The 20,263-nt window shown below is 48.1% G+C and overlaps 1 protein-coding gene across 2 annotated transcripts in view; it reads left to right on the top strand.

Annotated features, from left to right (window-relative positions):
- MST1R (macrophage stimulating 1 receptor) overlaps positions 1–20,263 on the top strand; it is a 66,510-nt gene that overhangs the window by 24,769 nt on the left and 21,478 nt on the right. For both annotated transcript variants that reach the window (XM_063941415.1, XM_063941414.1), the window contains exons 2-8: positions 15,529–16,452; positions 16,989–17,334; positions 17,974–18,162; positions 18,253–18,375; positions 18,456–18,626; positions 19,475–19,653; positions 19,733–19,871. In XM_063941415.1, the coding sequence (XP_063797485.1) occupies positions 15,581–16,452; positions 16,989–17,334; positions 17,974–18,162; positions 18,253–18,375; positions 18,456–18,626; positions 19,475–19,653; positions 19,733–19,871 (2,019 nt within the window). In that variant the 5' untranslated portion in view covers positions 15,529–15,580. The remainder of the gene's footprint in view (positions 1–15,528; positions 16,453–16,988; positions 17,335–17,973; positions 18,163–18,252; positions 18,376–18,455; positions 18,627–19,474; positions 19,654–19,732; positions 19,872–20,263) is intronic.

Here is a 20,263-nt window from a genome sequence, read left to right as displayed (position 1 = left end):
GGTAGCTCCTACATCCATGTTTTGCTATGTGCCTCCGTTTTTTTTACTGTGTGCCTCCATGAGGTGTGAGGCAAAACCTTGCAATGCAGAGTATAGCGATTGGCTGCTCTAGAACATCGAATCACTGCGATAACCTTACCATGAGGAATCTTTGCTCATGTTCCTGCACCTCTCCAGGGGTGCGCCGATGATTGAGCCCAGATCGTGGCGCAGTCATTCTGCGATTGTCCCTTATGCGCATTGCGGGAATCACCCCCTAACCAGAGTTTTATGTGTTCTCAAAACTACAACAATTGCCACAGATTTCTGCAGTTCTAGGAGGGGAGGTGTAGGCAGGGCCCCTTGTAAGAATGATGGGCCCCTGATAAACTGTGATTTTGGGGCCCCATCTTGAGAATTTTTGAAAAATGTTCCGTCTCACTGTTTAATTTAATGAACTGACGTTTCCAACACTGATGTAAATTTACGAAGGTGGGAGATTGTTAGAACTGGTGATGTTGCCCATAGCAACCAATCAGATCATATCTATTATCTGCTAGAAGCAGCTAGATAAATGGTAAGTAGAATCTGATTGGTTGCCATGGGCAACATCACCAGTTCTAAAAATCTCCCACCTTAGTAAATTTACCCCACTGAGTCTGTGAGGGGCCCATTTATCACTTATTACATATTCAGTGCGCTATATTAGCGTGAATGTATTACCAAGCCCCCGCTGGGACAGCGCCCGTCCTGCGATGTGTTCTGAGGTCTGCTGCTGGGGATTCTGCACATACACAGCGGCCGTTTCCAGGGCGGGATCTGAGGGAACCCTCTGCCGGCTAAGACTGTGGTGAGTACCCCATACGCTATGGGGTGGCTACTGCCATGTGACCATGTGGGGGACAATCTCCGGAATGCTTCGCATATTGGTAAATCTGGAAGCACTGCATCCCCCATCCAAACCTACGGGAGATGCGGCTGCCGGCGGGAATGGCGGGATCACAGGAGATATCTGCCGCGGCCCCTCCTACAGACATTCAGGGGATATATTTAATATTAGTGGTTAACGGGTGTTTCCCGGGATTAAGCTGCAATACTCAGTCAGCCGCGTGACTTCCCGCGGGTTAGGTGCCCGGAGCTATTCAATTACTGCAGCGGTAAGCCCCAAGGGTGCGCTTGCTGCGGGTTTAAGCTTGAGCCTCAGGTGGGTGTGAACAGACGCCCGCGGTAATGGAATCGCTCTGTGCGCTTAACCCGGAATCTGTGCCTTACCTATACACGGGGCACACTGCGCCGGGATATGGCGCTCACTCTGGGGTATAATTCAGCAGCGCCAGGCTAAATGCCCATGGTAAGTCCTGCGGGTAAGTGAATAAGCCCCAGGAGGCGGGTGGGGTGCGGATCCCTGTGACTGCAGGTCAGTGAATCTGCTCCAGACGGTTTACTGTATAATACATATTTATTGGCTCTGTGTTACCCAGCACTACTGTATACTGGTGCTGGGCTGGCGCCTGGTCTCCTGGACTGTGAAGGGACAACACTGCATGGCACGCTGGCAGCTGTACGGCCTGCGTGTCACATGACTGGCACCATGACAATGTGGCTACAGGAGCAGACGTTTATATTTTTCTGGGCCACACAAGATGACGGTAACGGCTGCAGCTTCTCCTGGGCCCCCGCAAGCTGGCAGGGTCCCCATTATTACATTGATGCCGCTGCTATGTAGTTGCCCTGTCCTGGGGCTGCCCCTTACACCCGGGAGTATGTCTGATAACCTGTGGGGCATATAGAGCTCCCTGTGTCGTTATAGAGTGTAAGCTTGCGAGCAGGGCCCTCCTACCTCTATGTCTGTCTTTGCCCAGTTTTGTTCTATTACTGTTGTTCTAATTATAAAGCGCAATGGAATATGCTGCGCTATATAAGAAACTGCTAATAAATAATACTAATAATGAGCTGTCTATGGAGCCTGCAAGTGAATTCTAGGAATGGGTTAAACCAGTACTAGGACTTGGAGTTCTTCAGCAGCCAGGGTGTGCTGGGCCTTGCAGTCCCACCAGTGCAGTAAAGCACTTTATCTTACGGCAGAACATACAGTCGGGTCCAGCTGTTACATGGCTGAGCTGTGGGATGTGCAGTCGCTGGTACCGGCTGGCACAGGGTCTTCCGGGGAGTGTGCGGGATTGCAGATCCCTGGAGATTCCCGACCGCTCTGTTTGCTTTATGTAATAAAATTTCTGTCACCCACTGGTAACGAGACACTCCTTTATTTACTCGCTTTCTCCGACAGACTCCACTTCCTGTGCGCTAAGTGCCTGAGCGGCCGAGGCTATTACATAATGACAGTCACTGCATTCCTAGCAACCCAGCAATGTGCAGCAGAGGTAACTGAGACTGTGACAGCACTACAAGTCCCAGCAGGCCCGGATAGCCAAGGTGCAGCTTGCGGACCACTTGTAGTTCCTAAACAGATCCTAAGTTGTGCTTGGACTTGTAGTTCCACAGAGGGGTGTGCTGATATTTGTAGTTCCACAGCACTGGCATGGTGTGCTGTGATTTGTAGTTCCCCAATGGGGGGGTTTGACTGTGGCGGTCCACATGTCAAACTGTAATGCTCCCAGGCAGCAGAATGGCTGGAGTATTTGGAATTTGCAGTTGCACGAGGCTGTGGAATTGGCAGTGTGCTGGGACTTGTAGTTCCACAAGCAGCTGACGCGTTGAAGCATGCGCTGTGTACACGCCAGACCTGTGGCACGTGTCTGGCCAGGGAGTGACCGCAGCAGCGGAAACATGGACATGCGGGGAAAGGAAAGACATATAAGCCCTGAGATACTCCTCAGATAGAGGAAGTGAGAGGTCAGGCTCTGCGAGTACTTTCCCTGGGAGGAAATGGACATTTATAGAAGTGTCGGATTGTATACGGATAGAGCAAGGTCTGGCCGCAATACTGCACGGCTCAAGAGCTGGCAATCTGTGACCAAATGATCATAGATGAACGCCAGGACCACACGCCGGTACTCGGGCAGAGCTTTACAGTGGGAAGAATCGCATGTAAGCGGCCTTGCGTGTCAGGGACACATGGGTGATGATACAGCTGACGTATGTATACAAATAACGGCTTCCTTCTGACGCAGAGCGTTCCAAGATCTCCTCCCACTACGGCCATATCTGCATCGTCCACTCATAGGCTCCAGCAGTATACAGTACAGTATACACCAGTAATATACAGACAGTAACAGTTCAGGTACCAGCGATACAATATATGTGAGTTGCTGGGCCGAGGCCTGTGGGTGGCTGCGCTGAGGCCTGTCAATCGCTAGGCCGAGTCCCGTGGATCGCTAGGCCGAGGCGCTGGTGTGTCCCTTCAGCCTACGTTCACTTAGCCACTGTGTGTATCCGCACTTACTGCTCCTAGAAATGCCTCCCAGTGACACCGTGCGCCTGTACTATAGCAGCTCTTGCCTCTGGTGTCAGCGCCGTGCTCACAGATTGCTAGAATCCCGTGACGTGAGCGGTGTCTGACGATCTGCTGCCAGTGACCTCGGCCAGAGATCACGTTCAGTCTGCTGTAGTGCAGAGTCCACGCCGCACATGTGGGATCACTTACAGCAATACCTCAGTGACGGACACACGCTTCCTGAGCCTGAGGAACAACACACAATGGACGACACGGCTGCTGACAGGCCCAGCTATTACACACACGTCCCCGGGAATGCCTTCGCTTCTCTTGTGTGCGTTGTCCAGTCCCACTATCTGGAATACGTTTATTTTTATTATTGTGTAACTATCAACAAAAACCCACATAACGCTATAAACATAACAGGAAATACCTATACCGCGTGATGCATTAGAGTGCACGTCCACCGCTTACTGCGCATATTACACACTATGATGATAAAACAGTGGTTTCTGTGCTAAATAGAGGTGCTCAGGGATAGGCTGCGCTCTCAGTGATGTCACTGGCTCCTAGTGACTGGATAGGCTGCACTCTCAGTGATGTCACTGGTTCCTAGTGACTGGATAGGCTGCGATCTCAGTGATGTCTCTGGATCCTAGTGACTGGATAGGCTGCGATCTCAGTGATGTCACTGGTTACTAGTGACTGGATAGGCTGTGCTCTCAGTGCTGTCACTGGCTCCTAGTGACTGGATAGGCTGTCACTGGTTACTAGTGACTGGATAGGCTGTGCTCTCAGTGCTGTCACTGGTTACTAGTGACTGGATAGGCTGCACTCTCAGTGAGGTCACTGGTTCCTAGTGACTGGATAGGCTGCAATCTCAGTGATGTCACTGGCTCCTAGTAACTGGATAGGTTGCACTCTCAGTGATGTCACTGGCTCCTAGTGACTGGATAGGCTGTCACTGGTTACTAGTGACTGGATAGGCTGTGCTCTCAGTGCTGTCTCTGGTTACTAGTGACTGGATAGGCTGCGCTCTCAGTGATGTCACTGGCTCCTAGTAACTGGATAGGCTGCAGTCTCAGTGATGTCACTGGTTCCTAGTGACTGGATAGGCTGCACTCTCAGTGACGTCACTGGTTCCTAGTGACTGGATAGGCTGCAGTCTCAGTGATGTCACTGGCTCTTAGTGACTGGATAAGCTGCGCTCCCAGTGATGTCACTGGCTCCTAGTGACTGGATAGGCTGCGCTGTCAGTGATGTCACTGGTTACTAGTGACTGGATAGGCTGCACTCTCAGTGACGTCACTGGTTCCTAGTGACTGGATAGGCTGCACTCTCAGTGATGTCACTGGCTCTTAGTGACTGGATATGCTGCGATCTCAGTGATGTCACTGGCTCCTAGTGACTGGATAGGCTGCGCTGTCAGTGCTGTCACTGGTTACTAGTGACTGGATAGGCTGTGCTCTCAGTGCTGTCACTGGTTACTAGTGACTGGATAGGCTGCGATCTCAGTGATGTCACTGGCTCCTAGTGACTGGATAGGCTGTGCTCTCAGCGCTGTCACTGCTTACTAGTGACTGGATAGGCTGCACTCTCAGTGAGGTCACTGGTTCCTAGTGACTGGATAGGCTGCACTGTCAGTGAGGTCACTGGTTCCTAGTGACTGGATAGGCTGTGCTCTCAGTGCTGTCACCGGCTCCTAGTGACTGGATAGGCTGCACTCTCAGTGATGTCAATGACTCCTAGTGACTGGATAGGCTGCGATCTCAGTGATGTCACTGGTTACTAGTGACTGGATAGGCTGTGCTGTCAATGCTGTCACTGGTTACTAGTGACTGGATAGGCTGCACTCTCAGTGATGTCACCGGCTCTTAGTGACTGGATAGGCTGCACTCTCAGTGCTGTCACTGGTTACTAGTGACTGGATAGGCTGCACTCTCAGTGCTGTCACTGGTTCCTAGTGACTGGATAGGCTGCACTCTCAGTGAGGTCACCTGGTTCCTAGTGACTGGATAGGCTGCACTCTCAGTGAGGTCACTGGTTCCTAGTGACTGGATAGGCTGTGCTCTCAGTGCTGTCACTGGTTCCTAGTGACTGGATAGGCTGTGCTCTGTGATGTCACCGGCTCCTAGTGACTGGATAGGCTGCACTCTCAGTGATGTCACCGGCTCCTAGTGACTGGATAGGCTGCACTCTCAGTGATGTCACTGGTTACTAGTGACTGGATAGGCTGTGCTCTCAATGCTGTCACTGGTTACTAGTGACTGGATAGGCTGCACTCTCAGTGATGTCACCGGCTCTTAGTGACTGGATAGGCTGCACTCTCAGTGAGGTCACCTGGTTCCTAGTGACTGGATAGGCTGCACTCTCAGTGAGGTCACTGGTTCCTAGTGACTGGATAGGCTGTGCTCTCAGTGCTGTCACTGGTTCCTAGTGACTGGATAGGCTGTGCTCTCAGTGAGGTCACTGGTTCCTAGTGACTGGATAGGCTGTGCTCTCAGTGCTGTCACTGGTTCCTAGTGACTGGATAGGCTGTGCTCTCAGTGATGTCACCGGCTCCTAGTGACTGGATAGGCTGCACTCTCAGTGATGTCAATGACTCCTAGTGACTGGATAGGCTGCGATCTCAGTGATGTCACTGGTTACTAGTGACTGGATAGGCTGTGCTGTCAATGCTGTCACTGGTTACTAGTGACTGGATAGGCTGCACTCTCAGTGATGTCACCGGCTCTTAGTGACTGGATAGGCTGCACTCTCAGTGCTGTCACTGGTTACTAGTGACTGGATAGGCTGCACTCTCAGTGCTGTCACTGGTTCCTAGTGACTGGATAGGCTGCACTCTCAGTGAGGTCACCTGGTTCCTAGTGACTGGATAGGCTGCACTCTCAGTGAGGTCACTGGTTCCTAGTGACTGGATAGGCTGTGCTCTCAGTGCTGTCACTGGTTCCTAGTGACTGGATAGGCTGTGCTCTCAGTGATGTCACCGGCTCCTAGTGACTGGATAGGCTGCACTCTCAGTGATGTCAATGACTCCTAGTGACTGGATAGGCTGCGATCTCAGTGATGTCACTGGTTACTAGTGACTGGATAGGCTGTGCTCTCAATGCTGTCACTGGTTACTAGTGACTGGATAGGCTGCACTCTCAGTGATGTCTCCGGCTCTTAGTGACTGGATAGGCTGCACTCTCAGTGAGGTCACCTGGTTCCTAGTGACTGGATAGGCTGCACTCTCAGTGAGGTCACTGGTTCCTAGTGACTGGATAGGCTGCGCATGAAACAAGCGGTGATGTCAGGATTCATGGTAATCTGCAGCATTCACTTTCCCCAAATGTGTACCTGTCCCCGGCTGCTGTTGGTGTGATTGGCTGCGTCCCCTGAGCTGCTGCCGGTACAATCCCAGCAACACAGCGCCTCTATTCATAAACTATTTGTGAACTTTGGATCTTATCTGGGTAGGTCGTGAGTAATCCAGTTCCTGCCGTAATTTTGCCCACACACGGAGTTTCTGTAGGTGAAGCAATTTTCTGGACTTATTCACAAATAATTTCCCTGGCTTTGCGCCTGGGTGCGGAGATGTTGCAGGTTTGTCTGTCAGAATGCGGCTGGGTAGGCTCCGCGTGGAATCCCCCTGTCTTGTTTCAGGCGTGCTCCGCGCAGGACTTTGCGGCGGTCTTGCAATCTTGTGCCCAGTAATAAGAGCAATCTGTCGTTGTGTTGCAGCGACTGGATGAGATGAAGGTTTTTAGCGCCTCGTATGACAGATCTCCTTATGTACTATGCCCCATAGCGGGAAATACCTTTATAGAGGTGTCTGGAGGAGCAGAGGGAACCAGGTCACAAATTGCTTCCTAAATCCGAGACCAAGGCACATTGTCCAAAAAATCTAAACCAATAATCCAGATGAAACAATTGGAGCAGAAATTACCTCAGCGGAGCGAGTGGAAGTGGGATTTTACGTCTGTTATCAAAACACAGCAGGGGTGATGCTATGGCGGAATCCAGGAGGGTGGCTTCTCTTGAATTTTGTGACTCTCCTGGACAAATATGGCATGGTGCGGGGGTTGCTGTGACGTATTAGGCCTGCAGTGACAGAACTTCATACGTTTAGGCATGTGATTGCGCGCCCTGGGAATGGCCCATGTGTACCAGCCCATTGTGTAAAGGTCTGATGGTTCCTGTCAGCGAGAAGTAACATTGTGATGGGGGATAAGTTCCCCAAAGCTCCCGAGGATCCAGCCCCAGCCTGAGGCCACGAGAACGTTATTGTGCTCAGTAGCCAGGAATGCAGGAAGGGCCGTAGCTGCAGGTGACGGGTATCTGCCAGTTACCAGACACCATTCATCCAGGTAGTGCATAGAGGGGAGGGTTCCTGCAGGCAGGGTGTAGCAGCAGCAGATGGGGGAGGCAGAGGTTACATCATTATTATTATTATTATTATTATTATTATTATTATACCGGTGCAGAAAACAAAAGGAATATTTTAGGGAACAGAAATATAGAAGATGAGAAAGGCACAAACAGCTGGAGCGTTACACAGCCGCGACTCGCATTGCATCATTCTACGACTGCCATGCGTGAATGTGCGAGACTGCTGGCAGGACAAAGCTGTGGCCCATTTACCATGTAGCCTAGAACCTGGACAGTGGTGCAGTGTGACCCTGCGGATGTAACATGGTTCAAGGATATCCCAGTATAAACCTCCCGACTCCAGACAGTAATTCTCCCATTCATCCATGATGCCTGGCCTGTAAATTCTCTCTGTTATATGGGACTCTACACGTCCAGCACCAGTAACGTATGTATGTGTGTATACCTGTATGTACTGTATGTGTGTGTATGTATGTGTGTGTATATATATATATATATATCTGCTGCCTGTGCCCTGGGCTGCTGCCTAGTGTACAGCCAATCCCTGTGCCCGCTGTGCAGTCCTCACAACCGTTCCCAAAACGCCAGGACAGTCCCGACCAAATACAGCTGTGCAGAGGAGCAGGCTGTACTGTAGCGATGTGGGGTATTCACATGCCATAAATAGGCCTTCTCCTCATCCAACTCAGTCCCACATTCAATTAATAGCCTCCAAACCATCCAGCATTAAGTATATATAGTCCCATCATCCCACCTTAAATTTGCCTTCCAAGGCGCCACTGTTACATTAAATGCCCCCATCCAAATCGAGAAATCCATTCTTCCCACCACTAAATGCGGAAAGGGGGCATTGCGACGGGTAAAGGGCCTTGACCCTGCGGCGCTCTCATAGGAATGAATAGGATTGGGAGACGACAAAACCCGGTACAAAGCCCTTTTTGGCTGGTATAGACAATGAAAAATGGTACTGCACCGGCCAAAATGGTCCAATTGGAGGGTGTGTGTCAATCAGACCGCGGCGTCCAGGGCACTGCAAGCCATCTTGCACAACAGCGGTCTGCTTCCCGGGTAGTCTGCAGTGTGAAAGTGCAACCCCCGGTTATCTGACCCGGATCATGCTAACAGTACGCAGAGAGCTGGATCACCGGCGCATAGAGATGTCCTCTCCAAGCGCCGGCAAAGAGACAAACCGGCAATAACCCGTGTCCAGCCTGCAGTGTGAGCCTGTTCCAGCCCCTGTGACGTGACTTGTCACCGTGTTCCTGCAGCGTGTTATGGTGCAGCGGCCTCCTGATCACAGGGACATCACCCAGCTGACACTCCTGGCACGGCTGTGCCGGCTGCAGTGTAGGTGGAAGTATGGGGAGGTGGTTATAAGCCTGGTGCATAGGCTTTCACCATATAGTATTGTCCAGCCTCCATTGCACAGACAGCCGGCGTCCGGCATTGCAGGAAAATAGGGCCCTGCTGCTGCGACTGACAGTAATAAAACTGCAACAGGAATTAATGCTAAACCAGCCTGAGCCATCGCTGGCTTTCATCATCTGTACCTTGTAATCACCCCGCTCCAGCTTCTATATGAGGCTCCGTGTACTTTCCGCACCACAGTGTTATTAGCTAGTACTAGGACAGTGTTGTTAGTTAGTACTACAGTGTTATTAGCTAGTACTAGGACAGTGTTGTTAGTTAGTACTAGGACAGTGTTGTTAGTTAGTACTACAGTGTTATTAGCTAGTACTAGGACAGTGTTGTTAGTTAGTACCACCACAGTGTTATTAGCTAGTACTAGGACAGTGTTGTTAGTTAGTACCACTACAGTGTTATTAGCTAGTACTAGGACAGTGTTGTTAGTTAGTACCACTACAGTGTTATTAGCTAGTACTAGGACAGTGTTGTTAGTTAGTTAGTACCACTACAGTGTTATTAGCTAGTACTAGGACAGTGTTGTTAGTTAGTACCACCACCACAGTGTTATTAGCTAGTACTAGGACAGTGTTGTTAGTTAGTACCACCACAGTGTTATTAGCTAGTACTAGGACAGTGTTGTTAGTTAGTACCACTACAGTATTATTAGCTAGTACTAGGACAGTGTTGTTAGTTAGTACCACTACAGTGTTATTAGCTAGTACTAGGACAGTGTTGTTAGTTAGTTAGTACCACTACAGTGTTATTAGCTAGTACTAGGACAGTGTTGTTAGTTAGCACCACCACCACAGTGTTATTAGCTAGTACTAGGACAGTGTTGTTAGTTAGTACCACCACAGTGTTATTAGCTAGTACTAGGACAGTGTTGTTAGTTAGTACCACCACAGTGTTATTAGCTAGTACTAGGACAGTGTTGTTAGTTAGTACCACTACAGTGTTATTAGCTAGTACTAGGACAGTGTTGTTAGTACCACCACAGTGTTATTAGCTAGTACTAGGACAGTGTTGTTAGTTAGTACCACCACAGTGTTATTAGCTAGTACTAGGACAGTGTTGTTAGTTAGTACCACTACAGTGTTATTAGCTAGTACTAGGACAGTGTTGTTAGTTAGTACCACTACAGTGTTATTAGCTAGTACTAGGACAGTGTTGTTAGTTAGTTAGTACCACTACAGTGTTATTAGCTAGTACTAGGACAGTGTTGTTAGTTAGTACCACCACCACAGTGTTATTAGCTAGTACTAGGACAGTGTTGTTAGTTAGTACCACCACAGTGTTATTAGCTAGTACTAGGACAGTGTTGTTAGTTAGTACCACCACAGTGTTATTAGCTAGTACTAGGACAGTGTTGTTAGTTAGTACCACTACAGTGTTATTAGCTAGTACTAGGACAGTGTTGTTAGTACCACCACAGTGTTATTAGCTAGTACTAGGACAGTGTTGTTAGTTAGTACCACTACAGTGTTATTAGCTAGTATTAGGACAGTGTTGTTAGTTAGTACCACTACAGTATTATTAGCTAGTACTAGGACAGTGTTGTTAGTTAGTACCACCACAGTGTTATTAGCTAGTACTAGGACAGTGTTGTTAGTTAGTACCACTACAGTGTTATTAGCTAGTACTAGGACAGTGTTGTTAGTTAGTACCACCACAGTGTTATTAGCTAGTACTAGGACAGTGTTGTTAGTTAGTACCACTACAGTGTTATTAGCTAGTACTAGGACAGTGTTGTTAGTTAGTACCACCACAGTGTTATTAGCTAGTACTAGGACAGTGTTGTTAGATAGTACCACAACAGTGTTAGTAGCTAGTACTAGGACAGTGTTGTTAGTTAGTACCACTACAGTGTTATTAGCTAGTACTAGGACAGTGTTGTTAGTTAGTACCACTACAGTGTTATTAGCTAATACTAGGACAGTGTTGTTAGTTAGTACCACTACAGTGTTATTGGTTATTAATTAGTACTGCAGTGTAATTTGGTATTAGATATTATTGGGACTAAAGTGTTATTAGTTAGTACTACTACAGTGTTATTCGTTATTATTAATCAGTACTACTACGCTGTTATTAGTACTACTACTACTACAACAGTGTTATTAGTTATTATTAGTTTGTACTACAGTGTTATTAGTACTATTACAGTGTTATTACTTAGTAGTAGTAGTACTACAATAATGTAATTAGTACTACTACAGTATTAGTTATCATTGCTTACTACTACAGTGTTATTAGTTGGTGCAACATTGTTGTTAGTTATAATTAATACTCCAGTTTTATTAGTTATTATTAGTACCACAGTGGTGTTAGTTATTATTAGTTAGTACTACAATGTTATTCGTCAGTACTACAGTGTTATTAGTTATTATTAATTAGTACTACAATGTTATTTGTTTATTATTATTATTATTATTAGTACTACTACATTGTTGTGTTATTATTAATTAGTACTACAATGTTACTAGTTATTAGTACTACAGTGTCATTAGTTATTATTTAGTACTACAGTGTTGTTTTTGTTATTAGTTCTACAGTGTTATTAGTAATACTACTACAGTGTTATTAGTTAGTACTATAGTGTTATCGATAAGTACTACAGTGTTAGTTTTTAGTACTACAGTGTTATTACTAAGTAGTACTACAGTGTTATTATTGTTATTATAAGTTATTATTGGTTAGTGTTAGTTATTATTGTTACTACAGTGTTATTAGTTGTTAGTACCACCACCACTACTACTACTACAGTGTTAGTTATTAGTGCTACAGTGTTAGTTATTATTAGAACTACAGTGTTAGTTATTATTAGTTAGTACTACAGTGTTATTAGTGCTACAGTGTTAGTTATTATCAGTACTACAGTGTTATTAGTTGTTGTTATTAGTTAGTAGTACTACTACTACTACTACTACTACTACTACTACTACTACTACTACTACTACTACAGTGTTATTAGTACTACAGTGTTATCAGTTAGTACTACTACAGTGTTATTAGTTATTATTAATGCTGCAGTGTTAGTTAGTATGACAGTGTTAGTTGTTGTTATTAGTTAGTACTACTACTGCAGTGTTATTAGTCCTACAGTGTTATTAGTTATTATTAGTACTACGGTGTTATTAGTTACTACTACTACTACTACTACTACTACTACTACAGTGTTGTTAGTGCTACAGCGTTATTAGTTATTATTAGTGCTACAGTGTTGGTTATTATTAGTACTACTACAGTATTACTAATAGTTAGCATTATAGTGTTATTATTAGTACTACCGTGTTAGTTATTATTAGTAAGTGCTACAGTGTGTTATTATTAGTACTACAGTGTTATTAGTACTACAGTGTTATTAGTACTGCAGTGTTATTATTAGTACTACCGTGTTATTATTAGTTAGTACTGCAGTGTTATTAGTTAGTAGTACTGCAGTGTTATTAGTTAGTAGTACTGCAGTGTTAGTTATTAGTTAATACTGCAGTGTTATTAGTTAGGGAGTAAAAGATGATAGTAATTCTACTGTAGCTTAGAGAGTAATTAGGTTATTGTAGGTGTATGTATTGTTAGGCAGTAGGAGATTATATAAACCTGTATGATGACATAGCACCCCACCTCCTAGCATTTGTTGGTCAAAATTAGGACAAGAACACACACAAAATGGCGGCATTCTCACGATTAGGGGCATCGCTGTGTGTCGCAGGGAAACTGCCCCACCTCTGGGTAGCTTCTCTTGGCACACTCTGGCAGGTGTGTGCGGCGCACGTTCACCGCTGGTCTACACCGGGACAGAGCCGGAGATATGTGACACACTTATCCCTCAGGGACCCTGTATCTCTGCAGTGTAAGGAATGACTTCTAGTGTCTGCCATACAGGTATATTCTCATGCCCAGGGGCTGAGTGCATCCTGTACAGTAACCGGTGTGCTGTGATTTCTGCCAGTGTGTCGGGCATAGTGCCATGTTGTGTTACACATAGACCTGGAGCCTTGCCCGTGGTACCAATTATGTGGTTCCTAATTTCCTCTCTTGGTAGTTTATAGTAGAGTTGATCTATATTTTAAATGCACGCACTGAGGTACACCCAGGGAGGGTATTCTGTAACCCTGTCCACTGTTATCACAAATAACCGGTACATGCTTACTGACACGTTACGTTACTGTCCCAGCCACACTTTCCCGCTAAGCAGAAGGAAATTGTGTGCGCTTTAATCTTGGCCTATATCGGGATTACGCAGTATGCCGCCAATATAATGTCCTCCCTTTCCTACACAGCCATGGAAGGCCTATAGCAGGCCTGGCCTACCTGTGGCTCTCCACTTTATCTTTCTCCAATCTTTGATAAATCTCCCTCTAAGCCTTACTGCAGAAGCCGGAGCCACACTAAATTTACACACGCGCACTCCCAGGCACACTAAGGGGGAGATGTACTAAGCAGTGAAAAGAGTAGAGAAGTTGCCCATGGCAACCAATCAGCATTGAAGTAACATTTATAATTTGCATGCTATAAATTTATACAGAGCAGCTGATTGGTTGCCATGGGCAACTTCTCCACTGGCTCACTTCTCCACTCTTATCACTGCTTAGTACATATCCCCCTAAGATTAGTGTAGATCTGGATTTTCTGTGAGTGCGCGTGTGACTGTAGTATGGATCCGTCTTTTTCCAGTATAGTTTCTATAGATCCCGCAAGATCCGGCTTTTATTCTCTTCCCAAATCGGCAGTATGGAATGGAGGCGACGCTCTGGGGGTCAGGGGTACAAACTGCTTCTAGACTGGCTGATAGATCTATATATATAATAATCTCACAGGAATTGTGAAGGCGGCTTTACGTCACCCATACGTTGTCCCCTCAGGGAGCAGAGGCTGCCTAGTTGGAAGTGCAGAATCTCTGTGGCACACTCGGCGGTGGGATGTTGCGTGTAACATGATATTTGTGGTGAGGACCCAGATGTTCCAGCAGTTAATGGTCCAGTGCCGGGATGTGTTACAGCCGTCAGAATGAAGCAGTGATTGGAACATATAATCCCCAATACCCTGCTTTATAGTGTCCCGTACAGTCCCAGGCCGTGAGCCACTGGTCACATGGCCGTCTATGGGCGCGTGTTTCCCGGGAGACGGGTCTCTGGTTAATGTGTAAGAGGTTATGATGAGTGCACGATTATTTTTGTCCATGATTGTGAAACCAGGTTCTCTGTAAACATGTTCCGTGCGTGGAAGAATGTGTATCACTTCCAGCATGAGTGAATGCAGCAGGGTGCGACGTCTGAGCCTCCAACACACATGTAGCGTCTTGTCCGGGAGCCTCCTCTGCAAGCTATATCCAGCCCAGAGCCGAGTAGTGGCCGGAGAGAGACAATGGGGTTGATTCATATCTGATCGCTGCTGGGCGTTTTTACACAGCGGGCGATCAGGTGCAAACTGCGTATGCACCGCAATGCACAGGCGCGCCGAATAGCTACAACGGGCATCGCAGGTCAGCGACGGGATGGTGCGAATGATCTATTCGCACGGGCGTACGCAAAGTGATTGACAGGAAGAGGGCGTTTGTGGGTGGCAACCGTTTTCAGGGAGGGTGTCTGACGTCGGTTCCGGACTCGGTCAGGAGGATTCATTCGCACTGTAGGAGTAAGTCCTGGGCTGCGCACACACTGATTTTTAGCAGCTTTGCTAACATATAGGATCGCACACTTGCACAGCGAAAATACACTCCCCCTATAGGAGGCGACTATCTGATTGCAGGACAGCAAAAATGGCTGCCTAGCGATCAGATCTGATTTACCCCCAATAATAGATGCATCTTGCTCATGTTGCAGCAAATTGCGCACGCCTTCTGTTAGGAAACGTGCGTACAGTGTGCTGGTTTAGCAGGTACACGCCTGCGGAGATGTACAGTATATTAATCCAAATACAGTCTCCCACTCTATCACTCATGCTTAGTGACAAGATGGCAATAATGGTATTGGCGGCCATCTTGGTAAAAGCATGAAGCCTCATCCCCGGAGGAGCCATGTTGTAGATTGCGCAGCGGCGCTCTTCACCTCTAACACCTCCACGTGTCACTACTCCTCGCTCTCACAGCAACTTCGCTCATTTCTTAGTTATTACCCTCAGATCTTTCCGTACTCGCTGTCGTGTGCTTTCTGCTGCCGGATCTCTTCCGGTTATCGCTCTGTTTTTTATGTTCGCCACCTGTCCCTCAGTCTGTCGCCCACTCCCGTTATCACGTCTCTTCTCCTTGTACCTCCTCATCTGTCTACTTTCCCTACTCTCTGCCTTAGAGATACTTCCCTGCTGCTGCCCCTGCACGGTGTGTGGGTACGTACACATGGGTAACCTCTACGTATATACTGACCATGTTCCTTCCTCCTCAGGTACCACAATATGGATGCTGTGTGGTTTCTGCTTTGCCCTCCACTGAGGTGAATGCTGCTCCTTCCTGTGCTTCCTCTTTGTATATCCATCATGTGGAACCATTCCGGCCTGTTTTTCATCCTCCTCCTTGCACGGGGCACCTTGACTTCCGCATGGCAGTGCCCGGTCACATACTACCCTACGCTAGACCCAGATGTCCAGTACCAGTTGCCCACCTTCACTGCACCAAGTACCATACAGAATGTGGCAGCCAAAGAGCCACTGCTCTTCCTGGCCACAACTAACCACCTCTATGTCCTCAGGGGCACAGACCTCCAACTCATGCAGGACCTAATCACCGGCCCCACCAAGAGCCCCCAGTGTGACCTCTGCTCCAAATGCCGGATGGGCAGCGCCCTCCCAGACCAGGAGGAGGATACTGACAGCAAAGTCTTAGTAGTGGACCCAGTGGAAAACATCTTGTATAGCTGTGGCTCCTCTCTCCGTGGTCTTTGCTTCCTGCATGAAATCGAAGGCTTAGAAATCCTGGACTCCTACTGCCTCTTCCGTGGGCAGGATAATTCCCCTTCCTCCTGCAGGGACTGTATTGCTAGCCCCCTTGGGACGAAGGTCAAGGTGATGCTGCACATACGGAATGTTTATTTCTTTGTGGCCTCCACGCTAGAGTCACGCGTGACTGAGAACTACAGCACCACGTCTGTGTCCATTAGGAGGCTCCTCTCGTCTCAGGATGGTTTTGCAGGCAACTTTCACTCGCTGACGGTCCTCCCACCATATATGAACACCTACCCCATCCATTATGTGTACACCTTCAACACTACAGACTACGTCTACTTCCTGACGGTACAGCAGGAGAGCACCGAGACCAACAATTACCACAGCAGGCTGATACGTCTAAGCGCGAAGGAGGAGGAGATGAAAAGGTGAGCGCAATGTGTGATATAGACTTTGCCGGAGAGTTACTGAAGGGTAAGCGAGGCTACGCAGATGGTGATGCTGCAGTTTGAGGGAACCTGGTGCTGACACCTTGGGTTCAGCTCTGTACTCTCTGAAATCTCAAAAAGTTATCGTTTTGTTATTGCCGTTTAAACAGGTGAGTCCATGTTATATCCATGTAGTCCCCGGGGTCCGCATTATTTCTATGGATCAGTTTCACCACTAGACGGCCCCTGTAAAGGTGGAAAGTAAGATCCAGGAAGGATAGGACCAGGATTATTTAGCAGTATGCTGGGAATTTGGATGCATTAAGCTGAGCACATGCAAACATACACGCACACACGTGTGGCCCTACACCAGTAGGCCTCAATGATTTTACCATGCACCAAGTTCTGCAGCACTGAATGGTGGCCGGTGGAAGGAGGTGGCCGTAGACCTGTAGGGTTTCCTGTTGACCATTAAATCTCTGGCGCTCTGTACATCTCTGGTATTAATGGCTTTTTCTCTGGGCGGTTTCTTCTAGTTACCGGGAATTGGTCCTGGACTGTCGGGTTGAGCAGAAACGCCGGCGCAGGTCGGAGCCTCAAACGTTCAACATTGTGCAGGCGGCTCACGTTGTGGGCGTGGGGAGCAACCTGGCTTCTGAGCTGTCGCTGGGCACTGAAAATCTTGTGCTGTTTGCGGCCTTTGCTCAGAGTGAGCCCCAAAGTGCAACGCCCCGCAAAAAATCCGCCCTCTGCGCCTTCCCCCTGAAGTTCATCGACTTGTCCATCAGGGATGGGATGAGAAAATGCTGCAGCATCGAGTACAAGGAAAAGCTCCAGAGAGGACTTCGCTACTACCAAACCGAGACCTACTGCCCCCAAAATGTAAGGCCCAGGGCCAAGAAGAAGGCATTATGGGTAAAAGCAGGAGACATAAGTAAAATTAGGTGGCGGTGGTGGTGGGTGGTGACCGGTCCAGAAACAGCAAGAAGAATAGAGAAGGAAGTTCCCTGTAGATAGAGGGACTGGCGGAACGACTGCAGAGGCTCAGGGTAACTAGGGTAGGACTGTCAGACAGGGATAGATATAGGAGATCATGTACACATTGTATATAAGAGACATTGCCGCCATAGCAGAGATAACGGCCGCTCTTCTCTCCGTCAGCCCCGGCTTCTCTGGGGAAATACTCCGTCTGTAAAACATATAATGCATGCACCAGATATACAGTGTATATAAGAGGTGGGTATCAGTCACTATTGTCACCTAAATGCCCAGATATCCAGTGACATGACAGGATATAGGAGGGACACTCAGGGGCTGGTCCCATTAGCCGCTAGCTTCCAGCTGTAGCACCGCGTGTTACCTGTCCGCTGATGTTCAGGTGATGATCTTCACCCATCCCGATAACACCAGTGACGGGCACAGCTCCCTAGTAGCCTGGCGGCTAGCTGAACCGGGCACGCAGAGAAGTAGGGCAGCGACTGCGTGCCAATCTTTATTCTATACAGAGATCTCTTCCCCCAGGTGAATGAATCTGCGCTGGTCCCGGACCGCAGCTGTTGGAATGTCCCCACGCTGGTCACCCCACCCATGATACGCCTGGACTTGTTTAGCGGACGCTTGAATGGTACCCTGCTCACCTCTCTGTACGCCACCACCGAGGAACCTTTAACCATCGGATATCTGGGCACCTCCGCTGGGAGAATGATACAGGTGAGCCGTAAAGCAGACGGTGTATATATACGTGTGTATCCTACAGTGCTGCAACGTTGTTACCCTCTCCGTTCACCACACCGCTGCTAGGTAATTCTGCAACGCAACAGCAACCCTCTTATCCTGTCCAACTTTTCCCTGAGCCGCAACGAGTCTGTGTCACCTGAGGTCGCCCGCATTGGGAACGACTTACTGTTTGTCACCGGGAACCAGGTGAGTTGGGGATATATTGGGGCGTCTACTAAAAGGGGGTGATGCTGGATACAGGTTTCCATGTCTGACTGTCCCTACAGGTGACAAAGGTCGATGTCGCAGGCCCCGGGTGTCGGCACCTCCTCACCTGCAGTCGTTGCCTACGCACACCGCCCTTCATGGGGTGTGGTTGGTGTCAAAATGGCTGCTCTCGGGAGGACGAATGTCAAGGGGAGTGGAACCAAGGCATCTGCCCTCCAGCAATTCATGACGTAGGAGTTTCTCTGATGCATCCTGTATAACCCAAATAATTGGCCAAAACTTCTTCTGTAAAGCCATCGGGGCTCTTGTAGAGTTGGACGCATTCACGTTTTAAAGCGCAGGCGTAAAATTCATCGGAAATAAAAGATGCATTCCCGTGCGTGCTGCGCTGGGAGCATCTCCAAGTGCAACAATAACGTATGCACCAGGTTTACGCCGGAACCTATCAGCTCCGAACTTCTGCGTTACAGGCGTTGTGAGGAGTTAGGAGCTGATTGGTTGGTGCTTTAGCTCTGTCCAAGCTTTGATACAACTCCCCCTTTCAGTGTGATCGCTCAGATTGCCAATCCTCATCATCCAAAGACTTTCCCAGGTCCGACTCCATTGCAGGTGGTAAGAATGCTTATTCTTGTTTCGTCGGGGAACACGGACGCTGGGATTTAGTAGGGAGGTGTAGGCACTAAATAGGTAACTACTGGTGCTGAAGCTCCCCCCCATATTTACGCCCTTCTGCAGCAAGTCCGTTGTGTATCGACCAAAGCAGAGAGGAGCCCCATCGTGCAGCAGAAACTGGAAGCCCATTTTATGTCCCCCATTTTATGGTCCCCTTTATACGTGCGCACACAAAACCCACCATATACGTCCAGCTCTACGTGAGATCTGTAATGTTCTTCTGTTGTGTATACATTACATGACGTAAAGCATGACCCTATTAATGAGTGTGGCTGCGCTAATGAGCTGATCTCTGTGTATGACGCCGCATGTCAGATGGTACTCCCAGCGCCGGGCACCGGTCACGCTGCGTTCTGCAATGCGGCACCAGCGCGTGCCTTGTGTAATATCTGTATCTTTGCTGCAGTTTCACCCTAGAAGTGCTCCGCTACGTGGCTCTACCTCCATCACCATCTGTGGGGCCTATTTCCAGTCTCAGAAGGTGTACAATGAACCTGTCAATGCGGAGATCTCCACGCAGACTCACAAAGTGACGGTGGGACCTCGAGAATGTGTGGTGGACCCTAAGAGGAGCGGCAGCAGAAGGTAGTGACGGCTAGAGGCCACGTGTCAGGTGCTGAGCTCGGTGGCGGCCAGGCTCTGACTGGTTCTATTCTCCCTGCAGCCTGGTCTGCACCTTGCAGACGGATGGAGCCCCGGATGCGGTGTCAACTGCCAACATCACCATAACAATCAACGAGAACCTGAGAAACGTCAACTACTATATCGCAGGCAGCAGCACTGCCGGTGGCTTCAACTTCGTGGTACGGAACCAAACTGTGCAGTTATCACCAGTGGGAGGGGAACCAGGCAGGGCAGGGTATAGGGCTCTAATGGAAAGTGGTGCAGGGGGCGATGCAATACAGAATGTGCGATTACTGCCCCCCCCCCCCCCCCCCCAGCCCCCATACAGTTATAGATCTATACATGCCGCGTTATATAGCTATACATGCCGTGATAGATCTATACATACAGTTATATATCTATACATGCCGTTATATATTTATACATGCCGTTATAAATCTATACATGCTGTTATACATATTGTTATAGATCTATACATGCCATTATATAACTGTATGTATATAGATCTATAACTGCATGTATAGATCTATAACTGCATGTATATAGATATATAACTATGTATAGATATATA

The sequence above is a fragment of the Pseudophryne corroboree genome, chromosome 9 (assembly GCF_028390025.1).
Source record: "Pseudophryne corroboree isolate aPseCor3 chromosome 9, aPseCor3.hap2, whole genome shotgun sequence".
NCBI lineage: Eukaryota > Metazoa > Chordata > Amphibia > Anura > Myobatrachidae > Pseudophryne > Pseudophryne corroboree.
This window is presented reverse-complemented; position numbering and strand designations above follow the sequence as displayed.